At 52.6% G+C, this 14,908-nt stretch overlaps 1 protein-coding gene across 2 annotated transcripts in view; it reads left to right on the forward strand.

Moving 5' to 3' along the window:
- Positions 1–14,416, forward strand: part of MNT (MAX network transcriptional repressor) — a 33,450-nt gene extending 19,034 nt beyond the window's left edge. For both annotated transcript variants that reach the window (XM_072916868.1, XM_041720123.2), the window contains exons 5-6: positions 6,090–6,282; positions 7,809–14,416. In XM_072916868.1, the coding sequence (XP_072772969.1) occupies positions 6,090–6,282; positions 7,809–8,515 (900 nt within the window). In that variant the 3' untranslated portion in view covers positions 8,516–14,416. The remainder of the gene's footprint in view (positions 1–6,089; positions 6,283–7,808) is intronic.
- The last annotated feature ends 492 nt before the right edge of the window (positions 14,417–14,908 follow it).

Here is a 14,908-nt window from a genome sequence, read left to right on the forward strand (position 1 = left end):
TTTCTCCCCTCTGCCCCAGTGACTGTTTGTACTTTGTCCAGAATGTGGTGCTTCAGGAGGCTGACTCTGACAGGTCGGTGCAACCAGCCACGTTCCAGCCCTAGTTTTGATCTCAGATTAAGGCCTGACGTCTCTTCTTATCAGGAGCCTGAAGTGCAGTTATCAGTGGGAAATTATAAATGTAAATACCAATGCATGTTCTCATTTTTACGATTGCTGCAGGCATATTTCCTGTGCTGGGAAGTATTTCTGTCTAGAAGTTCACCCTACCCTTGCAGCCAGGTTGAGCAGTGGTGGGTGGTGCCCTCCCTGCAGGGAGCTGCTGGAAGGTGGGTGCAGCCTGTGCAGCGAGGACGTGCTCCTGGCCCGAGTCCCCGTGCCTGCGTGACGGTGACGTCCCCTCCCAGGACACAGTGGCGCTCCTTGACTGCTGTCCTCGTCCAGCGCTGGGTCACGAGGCTGCTGGACATGGCAGACACCCACGGCCGGGCTGGTGGTGCAGGGGTCACGCTCACGGGAGCTGGGAACAGCCTCTGGTTCACCTGGCGGGCTTCACTTCGGTTTGGGGTGCCCTGCCCTGCTCTGCAGCGGTGCCCTGCCCTGCAGGGGTGCCCTGCTCTGCAGCGGTGCCCTGCCCTGCTCTGCAGCGGTGCCCTGCCCTGCTCTGCAGCGGTGCCCTGCCCTGCCCTGCAGCGGTGCCCTGCTCTGCTCTGCTCCGCAGGGGAGCCGTGGTGCTCCACCTGTATTTTGCTGTGGGGGTACCAGGCCAGCCCGTCCAGCATCACTGGGATCCCATCTCCGAGAGCCGGGAAGTGAAGCAGTTGCCATGGAAACCATGGCTTTGGTTCCCGTGGCAGCCGGCCGGCTCACACACGGCTGCCTCTTGCAGGCACAGGGGCTGGTGGCATCGTGGGGCAGGGACGGGGCCTGGCAGGTGCTGTCACCTTGCAGGGTGCAGGCAGTGGCTCCCGAGGCTGGGAGAGCTGACTCCTCGCCTTTCCCCCGGGCTCAACTGGGAGAGCTGACTCCTCACCTTCCCCCCAGGCTCTGCTCCCTGGCAGCAGGTCGGGTGGGCTTGGTGTCAGTGCTGTTCTGTGAACATGTGGCAGCTGAGCAACGTAGACTATTTAGCACCATTCGAAGTAGGAATGCCCAGAGTTGATAGGAGTGATGGAAAATCCTCAAATCCTACAGGTGAGTGCCTTGGCCAGTGGAGTTTTGGCAGCTGGGGCTGTTTGGGTTCCATTTGGGACTCTGTGGGGACAGCTTGTTCCCCAGCATCCCTCTTGTCCTGGTTGGAACATTTTTGGAGTCAGGTTGGTGGATTCTTGCTCCTGCTGTGAATCTCCTGCACCATGGCAGTCCCAGCAAGAATAAGATCCTTAGGATGTAGGGTTTTTTCCATAAAAGGAATCAAACATAAGGACATAAGGAATCAAAACTCTGTGCAGCAGTGGAGAGCCTGACCAGCTGGTCTGGTCTGTGCTGGAGGCCCTGTAGGTCAGTGGCAGCTAAGGACCCCCCTGGCTCAGCATGTCCCACTCTCTGGCACCAGCTGTGATCCCCAGAGCAGAGTTAAAGGATCTGGCTCAAAATTGCAAATCACTCTCCTGATTGCTTATTGATGGGGTATTTTCAATCAGCAAATGTAAAAGAAGAAAAGAGCTGAAATATGCTTTGGAAAACTCATAATTGAAAGTGTGTTTTTAAACGGCTTATAAAATGTTTATGAGGGGAGCTGTGTAATAAGGCCTTTTAAACCTCTCTAATGCCAGCCACAGGGCCAGCAGCATTCCTGAGGCAGGTGCAGGGAAGGCATTGGGGGCATTATTTCCAGTCTTGACATGAGAGTGAGCAATTTAATTACAGACAGCTATAAAATGGAAAATTCTTTGCAGTGACAAATGACTGTTGCTATTCAAGGAGAGCAGGAGCTGGTGTATGGTTTGTTTACAAAATGATGACAGGGAGATGCACACAAGGACCAAATAGTGGCTCCAAACCAGCCAGGACAGTGGGCACAAAGTGGGGAAGAGTTACCACTGGAATTGTGTCAGGCCTGAGCTGTCACTGCAGTTGTCTGGTCTCGCTTCAATAATCCAGGTGGATAAAGGCTGCCAAGGAGCTGACAGGTACAGGAGGAGAATCAGATACTCTAGGGGAGCAAAAGCAAACCCACATGTAGATTTAAATTTGATTGCTGGTGTTTAAATAAAAGATGATAGGACTCGCCAGTGCCCTTGTGTCCCTGTCACCACTTCGCCTGCACATGGAGCAGCCCCTGCTGTGCCTGTGCCTGCCAGGGGAGGGTCCAGCCCTTGCTCTGCTGCAGAGTCCTCACTCAGCTTCAGCTCAGCAGGACTGACAGCGTTCAGAGAGGAGCATCATCTGCTTTCACAGAGCCAGCAGTTATTTGCAAAACTTCTCAAGCATCAAAATCCTTTGATGGATTCACAAGAGTATGAGGAAATCCATTATTTCTTCCTGGGGTAGCTCAGCTTCCCCCTTGGCATGGCCAGGGCCTACTCTTTTAAGTGATGCTCATTTTTTTAAGTGCGAAAAATAAAAGAGTTGTAAAGTCATAGCTTCTGTAGGTTCCTCACACTGCAGTGTAACAGTTGCCTGGGCAACCAGGGTTCCCAATTGCTTAACAGGAAAAAAAGAAATGCTACAGTGATGGAGACGCAGACGTAAGAAGGAGGGTCTGCACTGGAGCCTGGTGCTTGCATCTGGGATGGGGTGGGCTCAGTGAGAGGCCACCCCCAGCTTTGGGCTGCCCTCTGCCAACAGAACAGAGCTGGAGGGGCATGCCTGGCCTTCCTGGGGCCAGCCTGGCCTCTCCCTGAGAAAGTGGGAAAACAGAAGTGCAGGTAACTTCAGTGATCAGGATCAGAAACAGGAGCAGTATTTCATGAGCCAGGTGAAGTGTGTGTCCTTCAGGATCTTGGCAAGCACCTTAACTGTCATCCCAGGTGCCGGCACCAGATGTGAGCCCCTGCCATGGTCCTTCCCAGTGGCTGTGGAGGTGGGTCAGGTGGCAGCTCCTGCCCTGCAGCTGGCCCAAGCCTCTGCCTAAATGAAATTTCAGATTTCAAAGGAAAGGTGTTTGGGCATTTGTATGGATTTAGTTTATCAAAATTTAATTCTCAATTATTGTGTTGTTTGTAGTTTTAGGGTCCCTGCTGCCCTTTTCAGTGCTACCATTACATGCCCACTGTTGGAAAATTGCAAAGGCTTGGGTTTGGGGAAAAGTGTCTGTGTAGTTATATGTTATTTTAAAACATCTGTTTTTGTATTGCATGGGATCCATGGTGACAGTGCTGACAGAAATTCCTGTTTAGAAGAACATCCTGGGGATCAGTGGGTGTCTCTAGAGGTTTTGATGTGCCGGGGGAGGTCAGTGACCACAGTCCCAATGACCCAGGGCTGGCTGTCACTGTGGACTTTCTGTTGACTGATGGGAGATCCTGGCCCCTGAGTGGGCAGGATGATTTGCAGAAGATAACCTGCCAGGGGGCGGATGCCAGAGAGCTGCGTGTGCCCAGGGCGGAGCGCCGCGGGCAGCGGGAGACAGTGGTGCTGTGGGAGAGCCGCACGGGCACGGGTCCTGCTCCTGTCCCTCCACGTGTCGTGTCGTGTGTGCAGTGGGCCAGGGCTCTCCTTGCTCCCGGTGCAGGCACACTCCCAGTCCCTGCGGAGCCTGGGAGGGGACTGCGGCCACCGGTACCTGCAGGGAGTGGGGCAGTGCTGGGAGGGGAGCTCAGAGGAGAGGGAAGAGGGCTCCACTTCATCCCACCACGTTCATTACTAGGCCAGAGCAGCTCAGCCTGGAGATCTGTCTTTACCAAGTGAGCTCCAGTGAATTGCATCCCGGAATAGGTTTTGAAACATTTACTGGTGCCTCCAGCCCATCTGCTGATCCAGCCTCCCCAGCAGCTCCCCGTGGAGAGCGCCCAGCCGTGCCAGAGCCCAGGAGGAGATGCAGACCCAGCACGGGGCTGCTGGGAGCTGGCACCAGTCAGGAGCTGGGACTGCTGGCTGTGAGGGAGGCAGAGCCCACAGGGTTGGGCTTGGAGCAGTGCCGTGTCCCAGAGCCTGTGGAGTGCCTTCAGAGTGACATAGTGAATTCCCTGGCTCTCTTGGCTGGGAGACTCGTCCTGGTGCTTGCTAAGGGTTTGCCTGCCTTCCCAGTAATTAAAAGTTTGTAAGTAATTACCAGCTGCCCTGCTCATACTTTATAGTAGTGCTTTCCCCCAGTGCTGGGAGTCTCCTCTCACAGCAGGGAGTGAAGCCAAATCTGCTTGAATATGCGTGTGCTGTGCCCGCTGCGGTGGAGGCTGCTCTGCGGGGATCTGTGTCTGCTCCTCCTGGAGAGCTGTTCCTGTTCTGTCCTCTCGTGCCCTGCGTGGAGAGCAGCTCTGGGGAGATGCTGCAGAGAGGGACTGGGCTCATGTTTGCACAGCAGGTTTGGCTTCAGCCTGCCTTCTGCTGGCCTCCTTCCTGGTGACATAGGGAAGACATCCAGACAAGTTACATACAAGTCTCCTTAGTGTTTAAACCTGATCTGGGAGCGTGCACCTTCCTCGTCACCTTCCCCTCCATCCTGCTGTGTCTCATTCACAGAATGAGCACACAGAGCACATGACTTTTCTGGGTCAGGCGAAAAGCTTTGGCTGCACTTGATAGGAAACAGACTTTAAAACTAGCCTGTGGATTTGGGCCTCAGCCACGTGGGAATCTCTGGGCTACAGGTCAGGGCTGGTGCAGAGGCAGGATTTCAGGAGTCCCCATCCTTCCTTCCTGGCTGTCCCCATGGCTACCTGTCTGCTGCCTGGTTTGGCTTGAAAAGCAACAGGAGAGAAAGAACTGCCCCCTTTGTCTGAAAACCCTCTGTTTTGAGGAGCTTTTAGCTGATCTGGAGGGAGAGGAGCTGTCTCCATTGACACACCTGCAGTGGTTGTGCCCTGCTAACACACATTGCTCGGCTCTTTTAAAAATACTTCCTTTATTGTTATTACCAGGACAAAGGTAGCGGCAGGAGCTGCCCTAATCTGTGTCACCTTAGGCTGCATTAAAGGATGGCTGAACAGGCTTTGAGGTCCTTCCCAGCAAACCTGTGAGCTACAGCACCAGCAGAACTATTGAAAGGCATGAGGTCAGGCTCTGATTGTACTCATCCTGGACAACCTGAGAGAGAAATGAAGAGATGTGTTAAGAAGACCATGAACCTGGTCCACTGCCAGGTGTGGGGTTTGCTTTTGAGCTCAATGCTTGCCAGCAGTGAGGGAATAGGAGCATCCGTGTGGGTTCTGTGTGGCTGGTATTTTCAGAAGTGTGTGTGGGATTTAAATTCCCAGTGGTGAAACTTAACTTCAGAAAATGGAGAGTGTGTACGTGGTTTTACAGGTTTCACCTAATTTTGTCTCTTATGCATGTAGTAAGTGTGGCCCTGGGCTGGGGGACCAGGTCTCTGACTGTGCAGTGCTACACTGGTTTGAAAACTCACAGAAGGGGCCTTGGAGCAGTTGATCCCCCTTGCAGGGTGTGGTTTGTATTTCCCAGCAGTAGTGCTGGGCAGTGTGGGACGCTTCTCTGTATTGTGCTGACTGATGCAGCCGCTCCCCTGACCTTACCAATGGATGTGGTGATTCCCAGCACCAAGGGGGCATTAGCAGGAGAGGACAGCATGCACCCTTCCTTCCTGTTCGACCTCAGGATTGCCCCGTGATGCAGGGGTTGTTGGCTCTACCATCCACCGTCTCCTCTAGGTCAGGAGCTCTTGTGTGGTGTGTGTTGCTCAGAAGATCATCAGTACTTAGGCTTTTTCTTCTAAGCATTTCTCTTTTGGGAGCTTACCAGTTTTCCCTCAGAAAGCAGAAAGCCTTCAACAAGAGCAATACTTTATGTGCCAGCTCTTGTCCTCCTCTTTCTGCCCGAATTTGGCAGGTGTCAATATAGCTGAACACATTTTACACCAGCATAATTGGCAGTATAAAATAATGAGCTGTGGACATGGGAGTGACCAGATTAGTGTAGGTTATTCCTGTCTTTGCTCTCATTATATTTCTTTTTATTTTCTCCGACTTCAGACTTTAAAGAGGAAGGAAAAAGAATACGAACACGAGATGGAGCGGCTGGCGAGGGAGAAGATCGCTACCCAGCAGCGGCTGGCAGAACTGAAGAATGAGTTGAGCCAGTGGATGGATGTTTTGGAGATTGACAGAATTATTCGGCAAACAGTTCAGCCAGAGGATGACCAGGCATCTACCTCGACAGCATCAGGTACCCATAACTGTTCTCTTTTTTCATAGTCATCTTGGAAGATCACTGACGTAGTCACATGGAGTGGTGGGGATCTTCATTTAGCAGCATCAGGGTTTCTTTGCATTCAGAATAAAGTAAAAGGTTTTGGAGTTTTTGTAATGATTGATGTTAACAACACACTGCTGCTCATGTGAAGTAAACTGAAAGTTGTGCATCAGTGTCAGGTAGATACAAAATGCAGGTTGTCACATCTGACCTCATAGTGGAGATAAATCCCTGCTTTCCAAACTTAGGTATTTTCTTGCACAGCTCTGCAGCCCTGCTCATTAGAAGTGGGCATCCTGGTGTATTTGTGTGGATGTGGGAGGGTGTTCAGCACATATGGAAGAAGGATTTGGTACAGGGAGGATCACCAGAGCATTTGAACAACTTTTAATGAGCCTTCACATTGTGTGAGGAGGATTCACAGCGAAGATGAAATGACACTAATGGATATCTGACATGCAGTTCCAGCGAGAAGTTTCTGTGAGATGGGAGAATGCATGCTTCTCTCCACGCCAGGGATTTGCAGCAGGAAGAGTAGGCAGTCTGGATGCAGAGTTTTCCAGAGACACGGAGGCTGTAGCAGTGCAGGACCATTCACAGCAGTTCTTTAAGTTGGCATTTGCTCTTGGCATGCCAGGCAGATGATGTGGCAGGTTCTGGGAAGTGAGATCCTGAGTTTGTTCAGGCTCATCACCTCTGATGGTAGGAGCAGGCTCCAGGTGTGGTCTGATGGAAGTTGGAGTAGCAGTGCTTTGTCCTTACAAGTGCCAGCTGATCCCTCTGCAGTGGCCTCTGCCGGAACGACCACATCAAGCTCTGCTTCCCAGAGCTGTGAAGGGGAAGTGTCTTCCTGGTCTTCCTGCTGCTTCTGTGTCTCCTGAAATTTTTATTCCTTGCTCCATGGCTGGCGCTAGAACAGGCAGTGCGGGGTGCTGGGCTTGTCTTCTAATCTCAGGGCTAGTATGTTCCTGTTTTGCTTCCTTAGTTCCTGGACTGGACAAGAGTCCATTTTCCAGACCTTTCAGACAAGAGACTTGCTGCCATGTTTCTTCATGGCAATTTCCTTCCTGCTCTGGGAGCAGAAGGAGTTGTGCCTATCAGTGGAACAACTGGCCAGGAAAAGAAACCCCGTTCCTCTTCCCAGAAGGAGCCCACTTCAGCCCAGACAGCTCAGCCAGGTGTTTTCTGTCAGCCTCTGTTCGTGGTGCTCCCCTTGCCTGCCCAGTGCCTCCTCTCAGCCTGTTGGGAGCACCCTGCTCCAGCTGGGTTTTTGGGCTGTCACACTTGGCCGGCCCTGTGTCCTTGGCCCACAGGCAGTGAGGAGAGGGCTGTGCCATGCCGTGCCATGCCGTGCCATGCCACTGTGCCACCAGCCTGTAGCTCAGTGACGTCTCCTGCGCGTCTTCTTCTGCTGATGGCTGCCTTGTAGGGAGGCTCGTTGGTCCAGTTCACGCTCTGCTTGCGTTTTTATGGGAGTTTCTTCCTTTCGTGTTTTCCAGAGGGTGAAGACAACATGGATGAAGATATGGAAGATGACAGGCCAGTGAACTCATTACCAAAACTCACCCAGCGCCAGCACCCAGAGCTGCTGAAAGCCGTCCCCCCCAGTGCTGCTGCCCCACTCCCTGCGGTCCTGCCCCCACACGTGTCCATCCAGCAGAAGCCCCACGCCCAGCCCTCCCTGCAGACGCAGGCACTGGTCCCGCCGCAGGCGATCGTCCCCGCACAGACTCACATCGTGGCGGCCTCGACCGTGCAATCGACTGTTATCGCCCACACCGCCACCACCCACGCCTCGGTCATCCAGACTGTCAACCACGTCATTCAGGGGCCACAGACCAAGCACATTGCTCACATTGCACCTTCCACATCCAGCCCCGTGCAACTCACCACTGCTGCTCAGCCCATCGGCCACATCACTGTGCACCCAGCCACCATCAACCACATGGCTCACCTGGGCCCGCAGCTGCCCATCTACCCCCAGCCCGTGGCCGTCAGCCAGCCCGTGGTGAGCCACATCGCTCACACCATCTCGCACCAGCAAGTGAACGGCACGGCGAGCCTGGGCCAGCCGGCCGTGGTGGCCAAGCCGGCCGTGGGGGCCCAGGTGGTGCATCACCCGCAGCTGGTCGGGCAGACGGTCCTGAACCCCGTGACTATGGTGACCATGCCGTCCTTCCCGGTGAGCACGCTGAAGCTGGCCTAGAGGGGACGGCGAGGTCTTTGTTGGGAACCTTTCCTAAGGAAACTCCGTACATTCCAACACGCCCGGCTCGGCTCGGCTCGGCTCGGCAGGAGGGGCGCGGAACCGGGGCCGGGCCGTCCCTGTGCCGGGCCTGCCGCCGGGACGGGGCCGCTCCGCCGAGAAACTTCAAAGACAGTTGTTCATGGTGATTTTTTTTTCCTTTTATGTGTAATGAGTGAACTATGGATATGATGTTCTTAAGACTTTAATTTTGCCCTCTTATGTGTTGCTTCTTTGTAGAATAAAAATTGCTGATCTCTTTATTGAGACATTGCGTAGAATGGGAAAAAAATCATAGAAGTCTATATTTATATATATGTGTGTATGTGTGTGTATATATATATATGTATATACATATATATATAAATATAACGTTTGAAGGCCTTTTGTAAGGTTGATTATTTTGCAGGATTATGAGACAAAATTCATTTTTGGAGGAAGAAGCCAGAGTGTCCTCTCTAAACAAGAAACTATAAGATAGATGGTTTGGTGGACCAGAGTACAGTGACAAAAAAACCCCCAATAACAAACCACAAGTCAAACCATGTTTAAGGTATTTCCCATCAATATATTACATTTCAAAAACCATCTAAAATCACTGTGACTTGTTATGGCATTTTAAGGAAATTCTCTGTCCTGTCTAATAAAAGGAAAAAGAATACACAACCAGACTTGATTTGTTGCCATTTTATAAATGACTTGATTTTATAGCTATGTCAAAAAAATACTGGTTTTTATTATTTTAACGATTGACAATGCTTTGTTTGGATGTTTTTGGGGGAATTTGTATTTGGTCTGGCTTGGTTTGCTGATGCAATAATTGGTTTTGCAGATCTCTGTGCATGGCATGGCCCCGGTCAGGGTCCCTCCTGCCGGTCCAAGGTCCCCCCAGGTTTCTCGGGTTTGTTGTTTGGCAGAGGCACACACTTTGTGCTGGCAGCTTGCAGGGCATTTCTGTGGCCTGGTGAGTAGAACCTGGGACAAGAAGACAGAGAAATGAGGTAGATTTGCTGCATGTGTTAATGTTTGTTAGTTTGTTCTGTCCTGATCATGCTTTGGTGTGGGAGCCAGTGGGTTTGGAGGGGATAAAAGGGGATGTGGTTCCCTTCCAGAGCACAGGCAGTTCAAACAGCTTTGTTCCCTTTGACAGGGAAGTAATCTCTCCTTATGCAGGATAAGGTTTGCTGCAGGAGGTCGGTGTGAGAGCTCGTGTCTGACAGTGAGACGTGCACCAAAGAACCCTCATCCCTCAGGACCCTCCCGTTCCCCCTTCCCAGTGATTGGGGCAGACCTGTCTGAGGGTAGTGGCAAATCCCAGAGAGCCAGGAGAGGGGGAATGCTGTTTGGCTCTGCTGGTCCCTGCCAGCCTGCCCGGGAGGCTGCTTAGGACGTGTTGCGCTGCTCACTGAATGTTTTGGTCCTTGCACAGTATGTAGCTACTGCTGTGAATGATCTCCATTCTGTCTTCCTCTCTTTTTAAAGCAAGTATTCCGCAGTCCTTACTGCAGGCCAAATGCAGCTGTTCTGCTGGGGCAGGATGGAGGAGGGTCCCACATCTGCCCAGGAGCTTTGGGAGAGGAGGAGGGGGTGGCTGAGCACCTCACGGCGCTGTGCCCAGCGTGGGGCCGAGGTCTCCTGCAGGAAAACAGCATCCATCCTCTGCCCAACAGACCTGTTGACTCTAGCAGGACTTCAGTCTGTTGAGAACTGGTGTGAGCAGTGTCAGGGGTGTAATTGAGAACATCTGCCTGTTCCACACTGTTCCCAGTTAAAACTGGTCTGGAGGCAGGAGAAGTGACTGCAGAGGTCAGGGGTGATTGTGCCTTCTGAGCAGGTGCCACTGGGAATTGTGTGAAGTCTGTTCATAAAGCCCCAGTTAACCACTTGTTTTATTTTTCTTTCATACATTCTTGAGTTCAGGAGCTCTTGGCTGTGCTTGCCAGCACAGCTCCTGCAGAGTGGGCAAACCTTGAAGGATTTCTTTTCATAGAACCCCATTTAAGCAGATCATTTGTTCTCATTCCAATGCACCATTAACACGGGGAGATTCCCAGAATTGCCAGGACTTTGTTGTCCTCTGTCCCTGCAGGTGCTTTCGCAAGGAGGCCATTGTGTGCCAGTATTTGAGAGATGAGGTTGGGTACGCCTCAGTTTCTCCTCATCAGAAACTCAGTGCTGAGTACGTGCAGCAGGTTCTCTTCTCTTCTCAGGAGGGAGTGTGGCTTTGCCCTCTGCAGCAGTGTCAGGAGGGGGAGGACGTGTGCTTCTGCCTTCTTTTACTGTTCCAACTCACAAAACAACAAATTCTCCTCATTGAAGGAGCCAGGTTGAGAATGTGCTTGGTGCAGGAGCGTTGGCCGAGCCCCAGGGAGATGAGCTTCTGCTGGGTTCCTGAATGGCCTGTGCTGGATGGACAGGGGTGCTGCTGACCTCCCTTACTGTCTAGAGCAAAGAGTGGCCCTGCCTTGCCCAGTGCTGTATCCTGGCCAGTTTTTCTTTCCCCTTGGAACCGTGCGATGCAGTCTGTCTGATCCCCTTCATGGGTCTTGACCTCCCCATCAGGAACCTCTCCCTTGGCCTGCCCAGGAGCTGCTCCAGATGTGTGTACCCCTGTTCCCATTTGCCTTTTTCAGGGCTACCAGAAACATTCTTTGGGATTTTTCTTTTTGTTTTTTAAAGTCAGCGAGCTTCACTCTTACTTGTAGGACGAAGAGCAGCCACAGCCCTTCCTTTTGTTGCTCAGAAACTTTGGATTTACACTGATGCTCTTAGAAATCCCGTTCAGTACTGTATGACAAGGGGCACTTTAGGAATGTTTCTCCTCCTTTGAATTATGTTTTCCCTATGGAGAAAGCTATATATAAATATATATGTATACTTGGGGATTCATAAGATCTAATTTGTCCCCCAAAAAACCAATAAATATGAAGTTTACAAGAAATCTCTTCTGTTGTTGAATAATATTAGTTATTGGTGTAACCATGCCACAGAAACAATAGAAAATGGGGTTTCTGCATAGTAGTTTGAGAGGGTTTTCTGTCCTGTCACACCTGGCTTGGAGGCTGTTGGTCAGTGGAGATGGTTCTGCTGAGGGTAGGTGCCCTGGCAGCCCATGCTCCACGTCCTGCTGCCAACAGCCAAATCATGCTCAGGAGCTGGAGCTGTGCTTAGAGCTCAGGAGCACGGCCTGGGGTGTTTGCAGCTGGGCAGATGTGTGGGCACAGAACCCCAGAATGGCCACGGGAAACCTCGTGCTGGGCTGCGCCTGCCAAAGCCACTGCCAGTGGCCTGCCAGGGAGTGCAGGCAGAGGGCAGAGCACCCAAACAGCTACTTTAGAATGGTCCTGAAAAGAGCTCTTAACGCTGACACTTTAGATACAGGAATGTATTCCTGACCTCACCAGTAAAAGTTTGCCAGATCTGTGTAGTTTATCTTAGGAAGGGAAGTGATCTGATTTCCCGTTTCTCTGCAGTTGCTTGTGTGGGATCCGAGAGGCAGCAGGTCGTGTGTCCCTGGGGGCGCGGGGGGCAGCTGGTGACCCACATTTCACATGGGGAAGTAAGGGCTGGAGCCAGACTGCTGCCGTCGGGGTTCTTCTGCATGTGTGTGTGTGTGTCCATCTGTCTGTCCGTGCTGGCGCTGGGTGCTGGGTGTCGAAGGCCAGAAGGGCTCCAGTGTCCCACTGGGCCCCTGGCCACGGGCACGGCTGGGTTTTGGTTGTTTTGGTTTCTTGAGCAGAGCTGGACGGAGCGGGCGGCCCTTTGCAGAGGCCTCTGCTCTCGGGGTGCCCACGGCCTGGCCGGGGCCTTCATCATCCCACTGAGCCGGCTGCTGCTGCTGCTGCTGCTCTTGGGCTCCTTGTCTTTTTTTTCCTTTGTTTTATTTCAAAGTGGCCTTCTGTAACAAAAGAAACAAAAAAAATGCCTTTGGGTGGTTTAGGTGGAGGTGAGGTGTCGCTGCTGTGTCGGTGTCGGTGTGGTTGTCCGTGCGCACGCCTGGTAGATTCCTGTAGACATGCAATGCAAGGCTTATTGTGTCTGGTTTTTGTATGTAGCCTGTGTCTCTTTGGACTGGTTTGCATCCTGAGGGTGTTTTTTGCATTTAAAGAAAAAAAAGTGAGAACTGTTCCAGGTTGGGTGGGTACAAGGGACTCTGGAGACCTGGCGTGTGCCAGGGGTCAGGAGGAAGGTGTCTTCTGTCCCATGTGATGATGTGGTCAGTGCTTGTTTGGCCCCTTTGCTTTCTGTGATGGGTATCCAGTGTCCCCACTGTGTCAGTGGAGCGAGCAGCCTTGGCCAGATGGACCTGGTGACCTCTGCATACCTGAGCAGGACTTTGGCTCAGCCTGTCTTGGTGTTCAGGCACTTGCTTAATTAGCTTAGTCAGATAAGTGGCTGCTGCAGAGGGCTCCTGGAGCTGGTGTGGAGGTGGGCAGCTCTGAGACTTGGCATGTTTTTTTCTGAATAGTTGTTCATTCCAGTCTTTATTTTGATTCTAAAAGCTATGGGGGTGAGGAGAGGAAAACCCTCATACTTACGGCCTATTTTCCATCCCTTGTTATCATTTGGGACAGATTAAAATGAATTATAACACTGTCTTTAGGTTATTTCCTCCCTGAGTGAAACATCAGTTGTTAGAAGCAGATGTTTAGTGTTAAGAAAAATAGGCTGTGAGTAGAATCAGTCATGGCTTCTTTCTGTCCCTGTTATACAGAACTTGATAATCCAAACTTGAACTATTAAAATCCCAGCCCAGCACTGGATGGTGCAGTCTTGGCAGAGGTTGTGTTTGGCTGTTCGCAGGCTGCCTCACTCCTTGCCTGAGGCTGCTGAACAGTGAAGGAAGGCCCCACTGGCCTCTGTCCCTGCTCTGCCAGGGCTGGGACGGGGCTGTTGTGTGCTGGGATCTGGTGGGAATGGGCCGTGGGATGTCATGGTGCTCCTCATCAGGGCGGCACGGCTGGTTCTGCTCTAGCTCTGGATGAGCCCCATGAGTTCAGCCCATTCCTTGTGCTGTGAATAGAAATTGGAGCGTGAGGGTGCGCTGGTGCAGGAGTCACCCCCAGGGAAATGCCCGAACTCCCAGCCCGTGTCTGTTGAGAGGTTTTCCCTGGCTGGCAGGCAGGCAGGCACGTCCTCCCGAGGCTGTGCTGCTGTGGCAGGCCCAGGCCCGCGCTGGCCGCGGTGCTGCCCGTGCCGGCCACGGGAACGCTCCGGCCAGACCCCGGTGCCAACGCCTTATGGATACGCCTTAACAACCTGAGCCAAAAGTGTGCTGGGGCTTGACAGAGCGAGATCAGGGACCGACTGTGACCACCCAATGATTTATTGGCTTCTGGTCAGGCCCCAGCCTGGGCATCACTGGGTGAGGAGCCGTGGTGGGAGCGGGGACCCCCTGCTCTGTCACTGCATGTGACCCCCCTCCTGCCTAAAGCATTTATTTTATCTCGCTGTGCTCCCCGCGTTAGGAATGTGTCACTGGAGCTGCTGACTGTGAGCCCAGTCGCTGCCATCACTGGCCCGGAGCCCCCGTCCCTCCCCTGCACCTCACAGGAGCCCCCGTGTCGCGCTCACCTGGGCAGGTGCAGTCTGTGTTTACAGTGAGGACGTGTCACTGTGTTACCAATTTACTGAAATACTGAATATTGACAAACTAGACTGTAAAGATTTTTATGTGTTTGGATACATCTGCTATGTGAAAAAGCAACTAATTTTGTACATATTGTATTTTTACTATTCAGCTGTACAATATTGGCTCTTCATGCTCCAGAATTTAGGTATCCAACATGAATGATATCCATGTAATAAGCACTTGCCTGAAATAAATATAAAACTGAAATAAACATGCACTGAAATCAGAAACAGGTTTCTGCATTTGCTTCCCTACGCTTTGCATGCAGATCCCTCACTTTGTGATTTCCCAGTTCCAAGAGCAATGCCTTCCCTCCCTCCGGAGCCACCGCGGCGCTCCAGGTGCGTGTCACGGATCCACGGGGCTGGAGCCCGCCCGGACCAGCACAGACTTCCCGAGGGCCGTGTGTGGGGCTGGATCCAGCAGTGCTCTGCAGGGGAAAGCAAAGCCTTTGCGGCGGCAGCAATCCGTGAGAACTCGGGAAACGGTGCCCTGGCCAGGCCTTCTCCTGCTGAGGAGCCCATCCCAGCCCTGCTGCAGGGCAGAGGGGTCCCACCAGCCCCGGCAGCCCCAGCAGAGCAGCGTCCTGCCCGGGACCCTCCTGCTGGGACCCTCCTGCCCTCGCAGGCAGCCCCTCGGGTGTCCCTCCTGTGCCGGGCTGGGGCTGCACAGGGCGGGCAGGGATGGGCTGAACAGCCTGGCCAGACTGCCTCACCTGCAAC

Source organism: Taeniopygia guttata, chromosome 19 (genome assembly GCF_048771995.1).
Source record: "Taeniopygia guttata chromosome 19, bTaeGut7.mat, whole genome shotgun sequence".
Lineage (NCBI taxonomy): Eukaryota > Metazoa > Chordata > Aves > Passeriformes > Estrildidae > Taeniopygia > Taeniopygia guttata.